The following is a 20390-nucleotide window of genomic DNA, read 5'->3' as shown; positions in this document are numbered from 1 at the left end:
AACTTGGAGAAAACCAACAGCACAATGCGTTCTGTGTGACACACAATACTTTATTATAACAGCCATAACCCAGGAGAGCCAGTGTTCAGTTACATGGACGCTACAGTAGTTGTCTGTCCTACAGAAGTGTGGAAATACTGTGATGCACTCAACAGAAATATGCCAAGAGACTATTAACAACTCCTCCTGGGAACTCAAGAGGGGCTGCATGGCAATGGGTGAGGCCAGAGCCTGGCCTTATAAAGGAAGATACTGCAGGGCACTGCCTATGTTAGGTTGTGCAAGAGGGCCACAGAAATGTCTGTGTTGAGGCCAGAACATCTCCCTCCCCCACCTTGCTCGCAGGGGGATGTGGCACCTACAGAGTTGGCTCTAGTAGCTTTGGTGCAACATGACTGGTGTGCACTGGCTGGTGTCAGCCAGGTAAGGTAAAAGCTGCTAGGTAAGTTCAATAAATACAAAGACAAGTCCTGCTTGTTGTATCCCATTTTTAGGACCTAGCACCACAGTGTGTGGAGTCTGGAATGTCTTTAGGTGAGATGGGCAGAGATGCTCTCTGTTAGAGAGAGGTGGCTTATGAAAATACAAGTTTTGAGGAATTTTAGCTTTGGTGGCATGGGAAGGAATGAGGGGCCACCCAAAAGGCAGTAAAGTCAGTTAAATGCTCTGAAGTGGCCAAGGATCCCCTTCCTGGTACAGCCAGCATGTTTGTCACCAGATATGCAAATCCAGATGTCGCAAATCCATCTGGCTCAGATTGTTTACCTGCATCTCCCCATCAGTTCAGTTTGGAAAGCTCGATGCTGCCTTCTTCTGAAAGCCACATCAGTGAACACCTCTTACAGACATGCGTAGAGCAGGGACAGAGCAGAGAGAATGATTTTGTAATACTAGTAATATGGCTGGGCTGATGGCTTCTGGCTGCTGTGTTAAAAGCTTGTGTAATAATACTTTCCCCTCCTGCCAAATTGCCTATAGGTAGATCTTGAAGGTTGTGAATGCAAGTCCTCTGGGGAAACAGAGAGGAAGATGTTGGTGTGGTATCTGAATGGGAGAGTCTCTAAAATCCTGGGTCGGTTTCTGCTCGTAACTGGTAACAGAGATGTTAACTGGGATGTTGTAAAGACAAACTTAAAAGAGACAGCCTGGAGTGGATTCTTATCCTTTGTCCCCTGGACATTGGCTTGAGTTCAGGAGAAAGTGCTTTGGCCTCATTTGGCTACAGATGCCAATGGATCTTGTGTTTATGCAGTGGGGCTCTGTTTCTCCTAGCATTCTTCTGTGGACAGGGAACTGAGCTTTGGCCGGGCACCGCTGATGAAGGCATCTGCAGGTGTTGCTGAGTTGTCACTGTGGCTTCTAGAGAGCAGTATCTTTGTGCTGCCTCCATTTGGCTTCATCTCACCATTGGTGCTGCCTGTTCCTCTTGCAAACAGCTTGGAGTTTCTCAGGGTGCTGGCAGAAACTGCAGGGGTTGGGGGAGGTTAGAAATGTTTTATTCACACTCTGCTTTACCAAGTTGTATGAATAAAGCCACTTACGGTGCTTTGGTCTGGAGTGGACGGTGCTGATGACTGTGGGTGTTGGTTGCTCCATGCTGTGAACGCAAGGACAGAGTGTGAGGACACATACTAACCTCTGCAGTGCCAAAGAGATGTAGAGGACTGGAGTTTGGCCCATTTGAGCTGAGCTATGTGGGCAGAGCCAAGTGCATGGTTGGATCATGAAGGCTAACTCAGCAGCATCTGCGCAAAGCATCATCTAGAGAAGTGCTGGAACCTGTCCAGTGTGGGGAGTCTAAGGAAAACTGCAGAGCCAGAAACAGGGCTGAACTCTATGGGGAATGCTGGAATTTGTTCTTTCTTTGATCAAACCTTCAATACCAGACTCAAAGCTTGGGATGTCTGCTTTCTCCCTAGGTGTTTGGGTGCATCCCTTCCCCTCTTCAGGCACAAGGATGTGCAGCTTACCTGCTCTCCTCCCCTTCCATCAGCTTCCTGTAAGTGAGGATCTCCACATCCAGTGCCAGCTTGATGTTCATCAGCTCCTGATACTCTTTCACCAGATGAGCCATATCCTCCTTGCTCTTCTGTAGGGCTTCTTCTAGCTTGACCAGTTTGGCTTTGGCATCCTTGAGGGCCATCTCGCCATGCTCTCCTGCTTCTTTGATATGCTCCTCTAAGTACAGGCACTGGTGTTGCAAAGGGAAAAGGGTGGTGGAGGCGTTAGGTATGTTGTAATTTCAGACCTGTATGTCAGAGTTTTGTCCCCCACCCCAGGACACACCTGGCTCTTTTGGGACACGATGCAGGACCTCAGCTTCTGGATCTGTATGTTTAGGTCTGCGATCTCCCGTCGGCTGTCAAGGAGGTGACCCCCATAAGTGCCTGACTGGGTGCTTCCTTCATTCAGCTGCAGGAGAGATGGAAGAGTGGGTTATCTGCATGCCTCCTCTGCTGTAGCAACGGAATCTGGGAGGATTCCCACTGCCCTTGGGGAGAAGTGCCCAACTGGGGAAAAACAGTGGGTGTGTAGAAGGACTGGGGGCTCATTCTCATATCTTCTTCTGGCTGTAGCTGTGCCAGGTATAGAGCAAGTCTCTCTTGGGGTTAATCACATTCTTCCTCTCTTTGGAGGAGACACCAGTGGAAGGTCATTTGCATCTTAGGTGGGACAAGCTGCCACTGGGAGATGTCCTTGCCTTTCTCCACTGACAGTATTGAGAGCCTAGAGCAATGAAACTACTAATTTACACACCTGAGTTAGGAGGAGTTGATGTGGGTTAGCACCCTGTCCCTCCCTCCATTCCCAGGTGTAGTGTGTCCCTCCACATCTTGCTGATTCCTGTAGTTTCTAGGCTGATCTCTCTCCCTCTTCTTTCCCTGCCTCTCCCCAGTATCAATCAGATAAGGAGACAAATACCTTTCTCCTGGTAAGTGCTTCAGCTTCTTCCCAGCTCCGGAGAGCCAGCGCTTCATACTGGGCCCTCACTTCTTCCACAATTCTGCTCAGATCAAGTTTGCATGCATTGTCAATTCCCAGTACAACAGAAATGTCCTTAATTTCTGTCAGCAACTCCTCGAGTTCCTGAATAGCAAAGAGAGGACAGGACTGAGATACCAAGTAGTCAACAAAGCTACAAGCCAGGGGAGAGCTGAACCCTGGCAGATCTGCTGCTGTTAGCTAGGCAAAGCATCTTCCATATGCAGTGTGGAGATGGTGAGGTTTCCTAGGTTTTCAGTCTCTGAAGTTTGGAAGCTGGTATTATTTTCTCCATAAAATCCAGACTCAGCGTAGGGTGTTGGTTTGGGACCTTTGGATACAACCTGTTAAAGAGTCTGACAAAGTAGTGCATTTGTACTGCATCAGGAGCAGGTTAATTGAACTGATGGTCATGCTTCAATATCAATATTCAGATGGTGGGCATGTATGTCTTGGGCAAGAATTAGGGCAGTGTCAATCATTTTGCAGGCTGGTGGTGCTAGGAAGATGCCTTTGCTGAGCTCTGCTTCAGTATCTAGGGAGGCTGTGGCTGCCATTGGTGTTGTTATAGTCTGCTTTGTGTCTAGTTAGAGAAAGGAGAAACAGGACTCTTCTCTGAACACATCTGTCGCTTGCAGACCTATTCCAGTCCCCAGAACTGCTCTCATATGCTGGGGAAACTCAAGCCAGCACGGGGGAAGCAGGAACATGCACGCACAAGCTGACTGGGATATTTGCTCTTGATAGCTGACTCGGTCACAGCTTTAGAAAAAGGAGCCAAACAATGATGAATGCAGACTGCCCTCAGTGAACCTAAAAAGGACTCTTAATCCGTGCCTGTAAACTGCACTCCTGGGTGGTTTGTATCCAGGTGAGACATGACTTGATGTTGAGCAGATGGTGTACACATTCACTTGGCAGCTTCCCCCCAGCCTCAAACTGTTCCTGCAGGGGTGTCACTCTTATCGGTATCTGCAGTTGCTTCTGATTTACACCAGTGTTAAAAAAGAGCAGTATACATCTCTCCCCATCACTTACCTTTCATCTTGATGTTTTTGTTCTTCCCTTTTGTGCTGAGGCCTCTAATCTCTTTAGAGAAGCATTTGTATACCTTGTTTTCCTTGCCTTCCCCTGACTGGGTAAACAAAGGGCACCCTGATATGGTGATTCATGGATAATAGAAAAATACCCCACCACTCTTCCAAAGAGAAGGATTATCAGTGTATTTTTTCCCACTGGTGTTTAATCCTTGAGCCTCTTTGTTAATCTTTAAGCAGGTTAATAGCTATATGAGAAAACTCATGTTTATTGCAAATACTTGAGCATCCTCTGCCAGGGGAGGGGAAGGAAAAAAAAAACCCAAACCAAAAAACCTGGTGGTTTAATGAGGATTGAGGCTGGGATTTTCTTCTGATTCATAGCAACAAGCTGTGAGCAAAACTGTCAAGCAAAGTTTTCCTCATTTGCCCTTCCACTGGATATGTGTGCTTATATGTTGATGTCAGTCAAATCAACAGGTACAGGCGAGAAAATGACTAACCTGAAAACAAGCTATTGAGAGGAGAGGGCAGAGAGAGAGGTGGAGGGTAATTTCTTTACATGAAGCATGGGTCAAAAAAATGCAGCCTTCTGCCAGGACAGCAATGTGGAACCTGGAGGAATTCAGCTCAAGAAGATCCTCACAGCAGGATCTGATTTCCAACTACCCCTGTGAATTGCCTTGCACGAGGAATAATCTTATAATTTTAAGGAAAGTAAGGCTTCATGGTTAGTTGCAGGCAGAGCATGTGTTCTAATGAAGTTCAGATATTCTGCAGGTCCTTCTGCCTCTCTGTGCCTCAGCTTCCCCACAAGGAATGTTAACATTCCTCTGTCAAGCATTTTAATTGTTTGTATTGGTAGAATTTAGACGAATCATTAGTATTCCCAAAACACGGCTGAGCCTGCTTGGTAACATTTTACAGGCTCTGAGTAAGTGGCTGTAATCGCTTCACCCTGTTTGAGTAGATACAGGCACGCTGCAGCCTTTGGGTTTGTCTGAAGGGCTGCAGACTCTGTATTCTTCCCCCCTTGGTCGAATCATACCTAACTGCGCACTTCTCATTTAAGTGGAAATGGAGTATGTTGGATTGTGTTAAAGAGCATCCAGCACCTCACCCAGGTTCACCACAGTTTGTCTCTTGTTGAGCCCCTCCTCTGAATCTGAATAGAATAATATTCAGCTCACTCATGACCTGGGGAACTTGGTCTCAAGGCAAACACTATCAGTGGGGGTTAAGAGCTGAGCCCAAAACCAGCCAGCTCAGGAGTTAGATGGGGGTTCTGGACTGTTAGGGGGGGGCCTGCTGGACCAGCCTCCCTGCAGTAGCTGTGGGGCAGAAGGAACATCCACATCAAATTTAAAATGGAGCTGGTTTAATTAAGGGAAGGGGATTAGCTCAAGAGACCCTGCCTTAAGCCATCTAACAGTTGTCTGCAACACCATGCAACTCCCCTGGACAAGATCTCATTTTGGTGTAAATCTGGAACAATACCCTCCCTGTAGTGGAACTGTCCACAAAAATGTCACTTTTTTGCATGGTAGCTTGTGTGTTCCCGGGCCACTCTCCCAAATGCATTTTTACCTGCTCATAGATGGTTTTTTTCAAATCCATCAGCTCTTGGAGCCCGTTGAGTTTTGCCTCCAGCTCAGTTCTATGCAAGGAGCTCACATCTAAATCCTACAGGAGATGGAAAGTGTATTAATCAATAGTTTGTCTTTGAGTTTGTAGCAAGAAGTCTTTCCCCCTGCCACCGCTCCTCCAGCAAGTGCCCTGCTTGCTATTTATTGGCAGGTACTTGTGAAACTGCTCTACAAGTAGGGAGGTTCCTTTGTGGACCTTTTTCCTCTGCAGTTTTTTTTTTTTTTTATTTTTTTGAGCGAGCGCTTTGGTGGAAGTCTCAAATGAGGTAGGGTGGAGAAGGAAACAGGCAGGGCTGGTCCATACCTACTCATCTTTTGTTCACCACAAAAAGCATGGGTTATTGAAAACTCTGATGCCATCCACAAAAGTCACCAGAACTGCCCTTACTGGCTGATGAGTGTGTCAGGGAAAACATGCAATTAGCCATAATGATCATTTGTGGAGAACGTTTCCTCTGTCTAATAGTACCCTGCATTCCTGCATCTTGGACTTTTTTTATTTTTTTTTTTAATGTAAAGGCTGTGCACAAAGCCTCCCATTTCAGCTGATATTCAAATGCAGCTAGGTCAGGGTTGGGACATTTAAACAGGGTGTGGCCGTGTGACAGGAAACAAAAGCAAACACATTTATCAATTTCCAGCCTTTCCCAACCTATGATGTCAATCTGAGAGAATACATGCCAGGGAGGAGAGGTGGTGTCTCAGAGGGTCCTGGGGTGCAGACCCCTCCAGGCCAGGTCTGGCCAGTGTAATTGCAATGTGGTTGGGTGCAGGCATGGTCTGACCCCCAAGCGCTCCGCCAAGAGCCGTGGGGCTTTTCTGTAACCACAAGTGGCCCAGACTCACTTGTACTTTTCCTATTGAAATGGTGATGGTGATGGTGTTCACCACTCTACTGTCCTCCTCAAGACCTTATTACCCCACAAAACATCTGTGGTACAAGGACTCGGTCCAGAGCTAGCCGTCTGGACCATCTTAGCTGAGCCTGGACCATCTTGCCTCTCCAGGCTCTTCTGTGACTACGCAGAGCCGGTGTAGCGCCTGTCCCAATAAAAAGCTTCTCTTGCCACTGACCTTTTTGAGCTCTGTGAAGGTGTATTCCATGCCGCTACAGAGGCGAATTTCATCCTCGTATCTAAGGAGAGTGGAAAAAGCAGTAAGAAATTGTACATAGTGAAAGCCTCTGGGGTGCTTAAGGTTGTCTTTCTGGCCCCAAAAAGCGTCGGGTTTGAAACTTTCTGCTTTTACTGTGATGTCCCACCTCCTTGACATATGCTAGACAGCAAGGAGAGATATCTCCTAGGTGTGGGCATCTTGGACAAGAGAGAGGATAACAAGCTGCCACATGCCAGCTGCTCTGTAGTAACACCATGAGCACCTTAAGTCTGAAGAACTCCAGAGTAGAGAGGAGGTATCTTTAATTCTATTTAATTTGAGGGCTAAGCAACCTCAGGTTACCTCACATTTGCCACAGAAAGAGAGAGTAGGCATGGAGAAGTGAGGTGTGGTGAATTACTCTCTGCGAAACCCAGTTGCATGCCCAAAGACTCCTAAATTTTCACCCTAAGCCTTCCTCTTCTGTTTCTTTCAGGTATCCTCTTCATTTAATTTCCGGAGTCTGAGAGTCTTCTCAAGGGAGAAAACTTTGACTTGTGAAAATTCTGAGAATACTGGACTAGTGTCATAATTTATCCTAAATGTAGCACAATTTGTGAAGTAACACAGGACCTGGCAAAGCAATTCATGGAAAACAGTGCCCACAGAGCAGAAGGTAACAAAAACCGGACGGGATAGGGTGGAGTCCTAATGGCTAAATATCCGGCAGAGGAACCAGCCCCGCAGGTGTTTAAAAACAGGTTTGATAAGGCAGGACCAGGATAGCAAAGACTTAGTCCAGGGGCAAATGCATTTCTTGATGGCCAGCAGCAGACACGAGAGTAGTTTAGGGAACACACCAACCCTTGTTGGCACTTCGGATGAGCATGTGGCTAGCCCTGGTGTTGCTAAAAGCAGGTGTCTGACCAGGAAGCCACAGGGTCTCCTTTGGGCCTGGTGTGTGACCAGCAGAGGTTGGTTTGTTTGCCATGCAGGAGCATTATGTGATGGATGTTTGGCATCTCCCACTGCACTGCTGGACACACTTTGGGAGTGTTGGCTCTTCTGCTGAGACCAGAGCAGGTTACGCTGTCAGCAAGGTCGCGGCTTCCCTGCTCTTCCATGATACCTCAGGCTCCTCTTAGCCTAATGTGCGCATAGCATTTCCAGGCTGTGAATTAAACCTTTCATTGCTACTTATAGATGTCACCAAGTTGATATGGGGAAGGCTGAGACCTTTGGGAATGAGGTAAAATGGCATCTCCTAACAGACTGATGATGATAAAATCAGGAATGACAGCCATATTCTATTGTTTGGTGGTCTGGTGCATCATCACTGCAGTTACTCTCAAGAGCCTTCCCTGCTGTTGTACAAACCTTTAGGAGAAAGAGGAGCTGTGCCTAGGAGCAGAAAGAGGAGGACGAATTGGGAACACAGCACAGGGGATCACATTGCAGGGGAAGGAGGTAAGTCATGCTCAGGAGCTGACCTGAAATATCAAAAACAGCTCTGTGGAGCTGTTGCTTCCTTGACAGAGGGGTTAGTGAGGGCATGGAGGGGATCTGACAGTCACAGACTCTACATTTAGGCACTTCTAAGATTCCTCTTGAGTACCCCCATGGTGTTAAAATTGCCCTCTCCTTGCCTGCTTTTGTAAGGGCAGTTAGCGTGGCTAACGAGATTTACCTGTCTGGTTTCTCTGCTCTTTAGCTGGAATGTTAGCCTTGCTGCCAGCAACTATGTACTGAGCTTAATTACAGCCTGCCACTCTTCCTTCATCCTCACTGCATCTCAGCCCAATCCCAGTCTGTCCCAGCCTGCTGAAGCAGCTTCACACATTGCCGGGCGCTGACATAATCTTGCATATTGAACAAACAACACTGGAGTGAAAGAGAGCAGGCCCAGCCAGCCAAACATGCTCACTGCACGGCTCTGGAGGGACCTGGCGGCCGGGAGGTGACTCACATGTGGATGGAGCATTCCACAAACACATTACAGCATTTATCATCTTAGAGATAATCCTCAAGCAGTCATGCATTAAGGCATAAATCCATCCCATCTCAATTCATGCACTTAAGACACGCTTGAGACGGGCGTCTGGTTGCCTTGGGCTCCTTCCATAGACAGTGAAGCAAAATCAGAGGTGAACCAAATCCGAGGCAGGCCTATGTTCCTCTCAGGATGTGCCTTCAAGACTACTTTAGGGTGAAGATATAGTGGTGGGATGGACCTGAGCCTGGTGACATAAAATTAAGTCAGTCTTCCTCTTGTGGAGCAAGGAAATGGGGCAGGAAGTAGCTGAAAACCGACTGCAGAGGTTGAAGGTAGAGGGGTGTTGACTGCCTAATATTCAGGTGGCAAGATTTGACTAATACAATCCCTGGATCTCGGAAATGGATCCCCTAAGGGCTGTATGCCCCATATTTTCCTGCAGTATCTACCCAGTGCCACACCAAAGTAGGTCAGCATAGGCAAAAATTCCCAGCCCTCTCATTCAAAGGGGTCTTTGCATGTGCAAATCACACATGTGGGGAGCTGAAGCAAACACCTGTACAGATGTGCACCTCTGGGCAGTTATCCCTATTCAGGTACGTTTCGGTATTTGATTTTTAGCTTGACTTCCTAAAGAAGCAGGGTTTGAGACGCTGTGCCAGCCTCCAACCAGCTTCCCTATCCCCTCTCCATTCTTCTCTGCGTTTGGAATTGCTGGTTAATGACAACCTAATTTGAGAAGGAGGCACAAGTATCTCAGCTAGTTAAATCTCCTGTATGGTTTTGGAAAGCAGTCCCTGGACAGAGAAAACAGACAAATTAGGGCCTTGCAGAGGGGCACTGACAGGTAGATTTCACATCTTAAGTGATCTGTTGGGCAGCAGCCTGCTTGGGTCATCACCCTGTGCCTGGCATGTTTCATCTGGAGTGCCACAGCTTGGATGAGAACATAACCAGTTAAATTTGCCAGTGAAGTTATTAGCTTTTCCTCCCCCCCAAAAATTCCCTTGGGAAAAGAAGCCTCCAGAGGAGTTGGAAGTCTCCAAAATTTGCATGGTTTAGACAGACCATTTGCTCCAGAAAAACAACTGGGCTGAGGCAGCCTTCTCGAAGGAAGTGTGCAGGACTCAACAGAGCCAGTGTGGGTTAGGATGGGGTTGGACTGCTGCCTGGAGAAAGCTCAGCAGAAGCAGCAGTCCTCTCCCTGTGAATCACTAACTGCTGGGAGCAGCACAGTGCATTGTCACTGTCACAGAAATCCACCTGCACTGGCTTTGGGTGTTAACAGTCCCCAATGACAGGGTGGGTTTTGTTGCATAGGTCACCCCTGGCAGGGCTTGTGCCTTGCAGCTCACAAATGGGAGAAAGCGGAAGGGGAAGGCTCCGCAAATGAGGGAGAAGTGCTTTGAGGAGCAGTGTAATTTCTGAACGCTGTTTTCCCATGGCTGTGTAGTCCCACAAAACGGGAACTCTTCTCAAGACCGACAGTTGGGCTAGTTGTAAGCTGGTGCCCATTGTGGATTCTCTGCTGTCTAATACTGCACATGTGCATATGCTGCATCCTTATCTTCTGTGGGTGTTGGGTGTGGGGTGGGTCCTGTTCCTCTAGTCAGTCTCTTTTTTTAATTTTGAGGGATGTAGCATCCCTATCATATCTTATCCCATTGTCCAACTAGGTAGTAACTGCCCAAGAAAATCAAACAGTAGGGGGAAGCACACAGATAGCATGTTTGTGTAAGCACAAATCCTTAAGTAATCAGGCTGAAAAATAAATGAAGTGCCAGGCACAGGCAATTAATGAGACAATTACTGAATACAAATATGAGTACAAACTGTGAGAGCAGATATGGTTGACTGATCTGACATTTCTCCACCAGCCCAGCCATTTTCCTACTTGGGTTTTCCTGACTGTCAGGGAATAAACCAGGAAGTATCTTTTATAACTGCAGGGCCATAGAGCAGTTACTTCCTTGGGGAAGTGCAAGGAAGACCAAGTGCTCTAGAGAGGGATGACAGGCTTTAACCTTTTTAGGACAGAGAGTAAATGGCATAATCCGTATTGTGGCTTTGATCTGAGCTCAGGGTTTCTACCTGTCAGCAAAGCAAGCATCAGTCAGCCTAAGTCTTGTAGCGAAACCAGCATCCAAACAAAGAGCAGACAGACACCGCAAGGAATTTAGGTATTTCTGGGCACCTGGGTATCAGTATGTCACTTCTTGAAGGATGCTGAGCATAATGATTTCAGCATAAGGTCAAGAACCAAACTCCTAGTTCCTATTCCTGCTCTGCCACCAGCTTGTGCTGGGAGCTGGAGTAAGACATTTAACTGCTGTATCTCCGTTAATATGTCCGTAAAGTGGAGGTATCGGTCCTTCCCCTAATTTGCAGATACATTGAGTGGCTGGTTTAATCAAAGGCTGCAAAGAGCTTTAAGATCCTTGGGCTAAACTCCCCGGAGAGGGCACTGTTATTATTTATGCATCACTTCGTACCTCAGGAACAGGTTTGGGCTATTACTACAGTGATGTCTATCAGTGCCAGCGGAAGGGTAGTCCCTTAGCATCGCTGTTCTGTTTTGACAGGGCCCATACATGGCGCTTTGCTACAAATCAGCATGGAAGACTCCAGAGATCTTGTGTAGGCAGATGGGTGTAACTGTAAGGGAAAGTATCTAATTGTGGATTCATCTGTGGTATGCAAATGACACCGATAATAAGAAAAGCATTGTCTTCTTGAATAAGCCATGGCACATCTCAGATGCTCTTATCTGAAGATCTCAAAGCTCTTGGCAAAAGCAGCAATAAGCACGTGGCAGCTGGTCCTTCCTTAAAGTTTCAGCTGCCTCAGTATTTTATGTCAAGAGGTATTCTGGGTAAAAGTCTGATTTTTTGGTCAAAGGAGAATTTTGCATTGAATGTTGTGGGGTGAAGGGGGAAAGGAAGGGATGTTTGTTAGTATGAAGCAGCCTAGATCCATAAAATGGTTTGGGGAGAAAGTTCTGGTTTGTGGCAATAGCATGGAGAATAAATATTTCTCTGTTTTAGTGGCTGTCATTCCTGATAATACTGTTCCCCAGAGCTGTTCTCTAGCCTGAGGCATTTCTCAGATGCCCTGCACTCTTTGGTATTTCACTTTTTATGGGTTTCCTTTCATCTCTAGTTAATCAGGAAAAGGCCAGGGTGCTAACTTCTCAAATACACAGTTCTGTGCACACCAAACTAGAAATTTGTTCCTGGGAATAACAGGCTTTCTGTATTAAATCAATCCCACACTACTCTTTATGCACACAGCTGAACCGATACCTTCCCCCTTGTAATACCCAGCTAGGCTAGACACCTACTTGCTTCGAAAGTTATCCATGGTGCTCAGGACCTTTGTCAGCTCCAACTCAAGATTTTCCTGCTCGTAGTTGAGCGCCTTCATCTCTTGATTCATTTTGCTCATGTACTGATCGTAGATGGCCTTGATGTCCAACTCGGAGTGGGAATTGTCTTGATCCTTCAGGAAGTTCCACCTTGTCGTCAGGATCTTGTTCTGTTGCTCCAAGCACTGGACCTACAGAAGAGGTTTCCGAGATATTAGTAACACTGACAGCCAAAATCAAAGCTGACTGCTCCTGGCAGGGCAGGAGACATTGACCTGGAGACCTTCAGAGTAGTGAGAAGCTGCTGGAATCAGCGGAGGTTTCCAGGTAAGAACAAGAAATGCCCTGAAAATTAGGCCTGAGGATAGAGGGTTATAGGGACTTTTAGAGGTTTTACACATTACCTACTAACTAATTTCTTGATAGAACATGTTCATGTTTGATAGAACATCAAAGTGAATGAGCATCTTTTATTAAGTCACTGAAAAATAAGAACTGTTCAATGCTAGTCCCCTTTGCCTGTGAACATATTGAAGCAAAGGCTGAAAATCCACCACAGGTCGTGCACAGATGTCCAGGGTGAATGAAAGTCAGATTTACTACCTCGGAGTGGCACAAAGATAACTCCTCTCAAATCAGTGGGATTACACCATGGTGAAGTTTGAGTAATGAATCAGAGTCCTGGTTTGTATTGCAAAGTAACATAGACAAGGCCTATGGGAACTCTAGAGAATAAGCAAAATAATTACAGACTCCACGTGAGGTCTATGTGTGCGTGCGCCTGTCTGCTTGAGAGAGGATACACTGCATTTTCATCCACCTGCCGTTTGATGAGTCTGGCACTCTTCTTTCCTAATATTGACAATCTTAACAGTAATGCTCGGTGTTTAACAGTTTTCATCTTCAAAGCTCTTGGCTAACTTAAATTAATATCTAATTGCTACCTCTCTTATTGCTCTCGGAACAAAACCGAACTCCTTCAGTCATGTTTTGGCTGGTGATTTGTCAGTTGCTTCCAACAGTGTCCTCCACTCTGTCATGGAGATGATTCAGCGCTGATACTATGCCCTGTGTGGTGTGAGCAGCGGGGTGCAGATGCTATCAGGCCTTGACCTTCTGCTTGGCCTTCAGCCTTGACTTTGACTTTCTGTGGCCCGAAGCAGCATCAGTGTATTGAAAAGGCAGAGTTCCCAACTGCTGACTGCTGCACAGGTGCACGTGGTGAGAGACAGCATCTTTCCCAAAACACTTCTTGTCTGAACAGAGAGAGAGAAGCAGGAACAGAGAGCAGCCAAGCAAAGCAGAAGCATTCCAACGCTCACAGTCAGTTTTCAGCAGAAGGGATGTGAGTGTTGGGATCTTCCAGGTATCACTGTTAGAGACCTAATCCTTTCTTCCTGATATCTTAACACATGGCCATAGACATCCCGTCGGTAGTCCAGTCTACTGACTCGCTGCTTTGTCCTGGCACAAAATCAGTGGCACACTGTGTGTGTGTGTGCATGTGCATGCGTGAGGCTGAGAACCGGAGGATGATGCTGCAGCAGAGCCAGAAAGGGGCATTGCAAGTGGCACAAGTAAGTGGCCTCTGGGGCTACCAGAAGCCAATTGGGCCATTTGTTCTCGCCATCTGAGGCATCTCAGAGAGCGTGATAGAGCCTCTCCCTGCAGGGCTGGGGTCAGCGGGGCTGGGGTGAGCCTGTGGGATTGTCTGTAGGAACAGCCTCTCATTTTAAGGCAGTTTCCCTGTTTGCTGCTGGGATAGTAAATGACTGAATGTGTTGGCTGTTGTTCTAAGTCCATCTTTGAGTGTCAAATCAAGTCTCAGTTCCTGACCTTGCTCCTAATCCTTAGCTGCTCTTTTTCTCCTTTCCCCAAACAACTCAGTTTCTTTCCTGTTCCCAAACCATCCCCATCCATTGGGCTGAACCCCTTACATCTTGGCTTATACACCATCCCTCTTAGCAGAAATTCTTCCTTGCAAAGTGTTTTAACATGAGCTTTGCAGCAGAAGAATCACCTAGATCTGGCCTCATTTCCTGGAAAATCATGCCTGAACACAGAAGAAGTGACCAAAGCTTGGTCCTCAGAGGCCTCTACCTCTGTGCTGCTCAGGCTAAAGCTAGGGCTTCAACCAGGGGCTCCATGACTTGGCTCTTCCCTGTTTTCCACCTGGACATATCTGGATGGAAAATAAATACTAGCAGGTCTGGAACAGCCTGCTGGAAAACCATCAGCAGCAAACTCCTAAAGTTAGTGCAGTCAATTATCTGAGGAATTAGCCGCTCAGGCTTGAGACCATCTGAATTCCTGATTAAAAAGACAAGTTCTCTTTGACAAGTCAGTGTCATTACTTTCCTCTGGAATGAGGGCCTGAGGCAGATGGCTGAAGTTTGCCACTTGATGTACCACTTGAAGCTACAACCTTCAAAGCTCAATGCAGGAGCTGCCAGCACTAAAGTCAAAACCACCCAGCTAAGGTGGGGTGTTTGTATCTTCTGTTCATCAAGCCTGTAATGCGCACTTATCAGCAGGCCACCAGATTGGGTTTATCAGGAAACCTGGAGGCTTTCTTACTTATTCCATCCCTCTTTGCACGGAACAGGCTAGTGCACGTGGTCTGGCTCACGTACATATCGTCACTGCATGGTCTTGTCCCATCTCCCCTACCCCCATCCTTTCTGCTGAGGTCTGATTTCTGAGCAGGGCCAACCTCCACACAAACCCTGACCTTTCGATCGGGATAGTCAAAGGACTAGTCCTGCAGCACATGCAACACAACCCACCTGGGTGACTTCCAGACCAGGGGTTCTCCAAATGCACATTGCGAAGACCGGTGCTTGGAAAAGCACAGACATGGAAGCTGCCATGCCCCTCCAGCCAGGGTCAGCCCCCTGGTACGGCCACATGCCTGTTTGCATATACAGGTGTGGCTGGTTCACAGCTATTCAGTTTGGATAGATGCTATGGGAGATGGTTTCCCTGCCCTTCTCCTTCCCAGTGTGAATACAGGTCCTCTTAGAGGTAGAGCTAAAACAAAACAAAATAAATCCCAAGCCATAGTAGCTTGGCATTGAGTGCCTGTATTGTAGACTGCAGTGAAGCAATCCTCCTAGGAGATTACCATCTGTTTACAGAGCACCAGGGCTTTGCAGAAACCTGCCTCGGCTGGATGAGTTGTTTTCCTTTGAGAAAACCTTCTGCCTTCTCATGGATCTTAAGAGATGAAAGCAACACTTTCTTGGCTAAGCACGCAACCCCTCGCAATAAAAACCACAGAGGAGGGAGGTGGGTGGGAGGTCTCCCTTGCCCACCACGCTGGCACGGAGGTGAATTTCCAGCTCTCTTTAGCAGCTGGAGAAGAATTTGAACTGCTGCCTTAATCAGCATCACTGGCCATGGCTGTTTGTCCACTACAGGAGCCGAGGCCTGCTCTATCCGACACCATGCCTCCGTGGCCATGCCTTTGCTGCTCAGGCAGAGCAGGGTCCCACGGGGTGACAGGCGCAGCAAAGGAGAGGCACGGGCTGCCTGATGCCTCTGACCAAAGATATGGCCCGGCTTCACCTAGAGACACTGCAAGCCTTTGTTGAAACAGATAGCACTGAAGGAATAACTAATTGGGTAATTAGCCTAATATTCAGAGCCTGGCAATGGTTAGCTGAAGGCCTTGATAAGTCTCCTGAGAGACTGGTTAGTGTCTGCTCCCCTGCCACCATCCTTGTCCCCATGCTGTACCGTGGTCCTCAGTAGCTCACCTTACCTTCTCAATTAGGGTCACAAACTGGTTGTTGAGCAACTTGATGTCCTCTTTTTCCTGCTGCCGCACGGCTTGGAAGTCTGAGTCGATATCGAGGTGCACGGGGGCCAGGAGTCTCCTGTCGATGGAGAAGGAGGGATAAGAGGAGCACCGGTATCCGCCATCTCCGTGGAGGCTGAGAGAGCTGTGGCCATTGCTGGCCAACCCGTTGGGACTGCAGCGGCCCAGGCGATCCGGGGACGTGCTGGCTGCTTTTCCTCTGCTCATCTTCCCTGACACCTCCCAAGAGGAGAGGGAGCCACTGGTGAAGGCTTTGCAAGGGTTAGTCATGCTCAGCTTGCGGCTCTGCAGCTCAAGGGGAGGGGAGGGAAAGGGGAAGGAAAAAAGAAAAAAAAAAAAGAGATGAAGTTTTCTTGCTGCTGCTGCCTCAAAGGAGAGGAGAGTAGTGGCACACTGAGGAGTTTGGTCGGCTTAATTCCTGTCTCCTCAGCTCGTGGGTTGGCTAATGAATTACAAGCACCTGTTCTCCTATGTTCATTAAACGGAGGAGGGTGTAACCGTTGATGTAATCCAGATCAACCTGTTGGCTTTTTATTTTTTTTTTTTTTCTTTTTCCCTCCTCTGTCTGTACCCTCCTTTCTTCAGGAGCTTGTTTGTGTGGTGAGGGCATAGGCACTCGCAGCAAAAACAAATCACTCACAGGTAATTCGCTGGGCCCCAAGCGGCTGCTTTCCTCATCCTTAAATGGTGAAGAAAGGAATCAAAGGTGCTGGGTTGCAGCAGGCTTGGGGAGGACAGCTCTGAGCACAGCTGCTGCACTAGTGCTTGGCGCATGGAGCCTGGGTTCAGCCCCTGACTGGTTTCTAGCCAGAATCTGCAGGAAGGAATTGTGATTTTTTTTTAAATTTTTTTTTTTTAGGGGGGTGTGTGTTTAAAATCATAAAGAAAGAGCCTGAATTGGCTAAAGGTAGGAGTTTGGAAACACATCTCAAGCTCATCATCATTAGAGGTGCTCATGGTCTTCCTTTGACCACATGGGCACATCACAGAAGCTTCTGGTGCTCTTAGTGTTTTAGGGGTGATAGGTCTCATTTTGAGACCCCTGGGTGTGGACAAAGAGTCCTGAGGTTATTCGGTCATCTAGTCTGGCAACAACAGAGACCTTCAAAACCTCTAGACACAGAGTTGGATCTTAAAAGTGCCCAAGTCCATCTTTGGCTGCTGGCTGCTGTGTTCCCGCTCCTTGAAAGCCCTTTAAAAGCTGGCGCTGGAGACACCAAAAACCACTGTCTTTTAATGAATTCTAGGCAGCTAAGGTGGCACGCCCTTAAATACCTGTTTGGACCTAGGTATAAATCAATGTTGGACAAAGCTCTCTTGAAAGTATTTTCCTGCTTTAACTCAGTTTCTCATGTGAAAAATCAGGACAGAACAACACCCGTTTCTGCCTCTTTTTGTCTATTGGCATTGTGGTCTTCTCAAGAAAGGGGATGGTCGTTTCTGGCCAAAATTTGGAATTTCCATTTTGTGGGAAAGCTGCTGTTTTGGTTCTGCCCCATGTTGGAAGACAAGCTGGGAATTTCCCTGCCAAGTGAGGCAAAAGAAAGCTTGGATCTGTCACAGACCTGCTTCAACATGAAACATATCTGATGATGTAGTAGTTTTTGTCTTAGGAAGGACTTCAGAAGGAAGGTGACCCATTCCAGTAGGGTTAACCTTTTCTTCAAGTGTAGTTTCAATATTTTGCCACAAACAGTGGGCTTTCACGTGGCATGTCCATCTTGCCAAAACACCCTTTCCAGGGAAAATGTTTCCCCTGATGATCCATTTGAATACCAACTGCCTCACTCAACGGATCCTTGTCAGGACTTTTCAGTTTAGTCCTGATGGTTTATTTTAAGGACTAAAACAAAATTTATGGCTGGGAGATGACAAAGCTCATGGCTCTTGCAAGGTGAGGTGAGATTATCTATCTCATCGTGGGCTGCCGGTTTGTGGCTTTGCGGTTGCAGGCACATCAGTGTTCCCGATTAGCATCAGGTCATGGGGTCACCTGGCAGGTTTTTTGCTTCATCTCGTACTGAGGGCAGTTTTGATGGCTCCCTAGGAATGATCCCTCTGAGGGAAGGAGATAGAGATGACATTAGGCTAGTTCAATTTAATAGCGGCTAGGAGCAGTGTTCTGCACTGAGCTAGATGGATGTTGCACGATTATGTTTTGCAAGATCTCAGGAAGTACTGTTGCAGAGAAAGCACTGCTGGTCATTGCATCGGCAACCACATTTGCCTGAGCATTAACTCCTTTAAGTATCAATTCTTTCTCTCCCCTCTTTTTTTTTTTTTCCTTGAAATGAAGTTTCTAACACTGGATCCAGCCTGTGAGGATATCCAGTCTGGCTGAAATAGCATCTCCCAGTGCAGAACAGCACAAAACAAAAAAACTCTTCGGGTGATCAGATCTAATTGTAACATGTTGCTTGATGCCTTTTGAGTCCCAGTTCCTGCATAGCATCGTGTACTATATCCCATATCCTCTCTGTTAGATGCTAGAGGCAGGAGCCAAATCATTCTGCCACAGATAGATGCAGAAGGATGATGGCTTAGGATTAAAGCTGCCTTTAATGTTTGGGAAAGGCAGGGTGGAAAGCCATTTTTCAGTGGGAGCATTGGGGCCACTCTACTCTGAGATGAGCAAGGCTTTTCAAAGTTCTACTTCCTTCCAGAAGGATGGGTATAATTTGCAATAACCCTCGAAGGAAAGTGTTTGCAAGTGGTCATCTCTGCTGGCAGGTGATATGAGGATGTGTGGGAAGAGCTTGCATAGACAGGAGTAACCCGCTTTCTAAGCTCTCCTTTCTAGGTGCCAAGGCTGAAGCTCCTGTTGTCACACCTGCTAGGCAGATGGGTGAGGTGGGGATCCAAGCTTGCCCTGTTAAGGGGGGCACACTACTGCTCGTGGTCCTGGGTCCTAGGGAGACCCTAATTTCAGTCTAGCCAGGGCATTGCTCCATGGCAATGCCCAACGGCCTGATACTGAAATGATTCTGCTCTTTGGTATTGTAGGTGCGCTTAGTGCAGAAACCTGTCACCCCATGCTGTCTTTTCAAGGATGAAGAAAGGAGGGCTGCTTTACACATTGGCAGCCAAAGCCTTGCTACATGTTTCTCTCCCTTGTTGTCTTCCCTGCCCTATGGGAGAGGCAGTGCTGAGTCAGGGTGTTTCTTCCTTTCCTGCTGATGCTCTCGATGCTCCTCCTCGGCCAGGTATTTGGTTCAATTTGGAATGGGCTGGTCTCTAAAATTGGGCTTTAAGATTTGGTGCTAGCTTTCTTGGCTACACAGCAGAACAAGCTAAAAAAAGGATGGGGACAAGAGGAGGGTGGTACAAGGTGGAGAAGGCTCTGGAGGATGCGATGAAGGGTCCAGTCACCTCCAGCTAACCTGCTGTGTCCTTCTACTGCCGTAATGTTGCTGCCTGTGTCCTTGCAGCCTGGTCTAGCTTGTCCCCTGCTCTGTTTGGATGGAGTCGTCACCATCCAAAGATGCTGAGTGGTCCCAGGGTCTGCCATTCTGGATATGTCTGGAGCAAGGCAATGTGTTGCTTTGAGTTTACAGTGTGGTTGTTTCATAGGTTGATGTTTGGGGATGGGCACAGGGTGGCTTGGGGATGCTTAAATCTTTGCAGACAAACCTAGAGAGTCTTTTCACGTGTCCCTTGAGTCATGGAGATTTATCCTGGCCATCTGGAAAATCACATTTTAGGGTTACGGGCTCAGTATGTATACGCATAGTAGAATAATTTATTTATCAAGGTTCCATAAGTAATTGCTGTTTATTAGGTATGGGTAGTGTATGAAGCATAAACAGCGAATCAGCATTTGCCCCAAGGAATCCGAATTATTAAGGTTAAGCAAGACAGAGACAGGGCTGAGGGATGCAGAGAGCTGCGGAGGTAATGAGTGGGTCAGCAGGACTTATTTAAGCCTCATCAGGCACGCGAGGAGCGTCTGGAGTGGGAACTGTGTGTGTTAAACCAAATGACACATCGCAGGGGAATGGCTGATATTGTGGCCGCAGGTAGGGCAAGGCAGAGCAGCTGCAGCTTCCTAGTTCCAGAGAGCCAATTCAGTCCACTGAGTTCACTTCAGGTTTAAAAAAAAGTAAGAAGAGGGTTTATTTTGTTAAACGCTTGTTTTGTTTTTGTTAAATTTGGCTGCTGGCCCTTATCCTGTGACAGGAGAGGCATTTACCTGTTCAGTGGCGTAGGCTGTAGATAGGTTGATTATATGAGGTCACAGGCCAGCAATGCTGCCCAGAGCTGGATTTGTGGTGAGGGACTTTGATTGCAGAGACGCCGTAGTTCAGCTCTGTTTCTCAGCCCATCTCTGCAGTGCCCGGTGGAGAAGGGAAGGTGCTGGGCTGGGCTGGAGGCATGCCCAGACCAGTGCTGTGGTAGGACAGCCAGGGACACGCCAGTGACCACAGGGCTGCATGCTGATTTGGGCACGCATGTG

At 47.4% G+C, this 20390-nt stretch overlaps 2 protein-coding genes across 3 annotated transcripts in view; one reads left to right on the top strand and one right to left on the bottom strand.

Moving 5' to 3' along the window:
• Positions 1-20390, top strand: part of LOC104832367 (keratin, type II cytoskeletal cochleal-like) — a 62800-nt gene that overhangs the window by 23374 nt on the left and 19036 nt on the right. For both annotated transcript variants that reach the window (XM_010568501.1, XM_010568499.1), the window contains exon 3: positions 7257-7436. The gene's annotated coding sequence lies outside the window, so the exon portion shown is untranslated. The remainder of the gene's footprint in view (positions 1-7256; positions 7437-20390) is intronic.
• Positions 1269-16207, bottom strand: KRT80 (keratin 80). The gene is made up of 9 exons (XM_010568498.1): positions 15881-16207; positions 12094-12308; positions 6740-6800; positions 5607-5702; positions 2923-3087; positions 2287-2412; positions 1971-2191; positions 1542-1597; positions 1269-1465 (listed from the first exon to the last, which is right to left on the bottom strand). The coding sequence occupies exons 1-9, from the start codon at positions 16205-16207 to the stop codon at positions 1269-1271; spliced, it is 1464 nt and encodes a 487-aa protein (XP_010566800.1).

Source organism: Haliaeetus leucocephalus, unplaced genomic scaffold, assembly GCF_000737465.1.
Source record: "Haliaeetus leucocephalus isolate CR32 unplaced genomic scaffold, Haliaeetus_leucocephalus-4.0 Scaffold246, whole genome shotgun sequence".
Taxonomy (NCBI): domain Eukaryota; kingdom Metazoa; phylum Chordata; class Aves; order Accipitriformes; family Accipitridae; genus Haliaeetus; species Haliaeetus leucocephalus.
The sequence above is the reverse complement of the archived record's forward strand: the minus strand, read 5'-3'. Positions and strand labels throughout refer to the sequence as shown.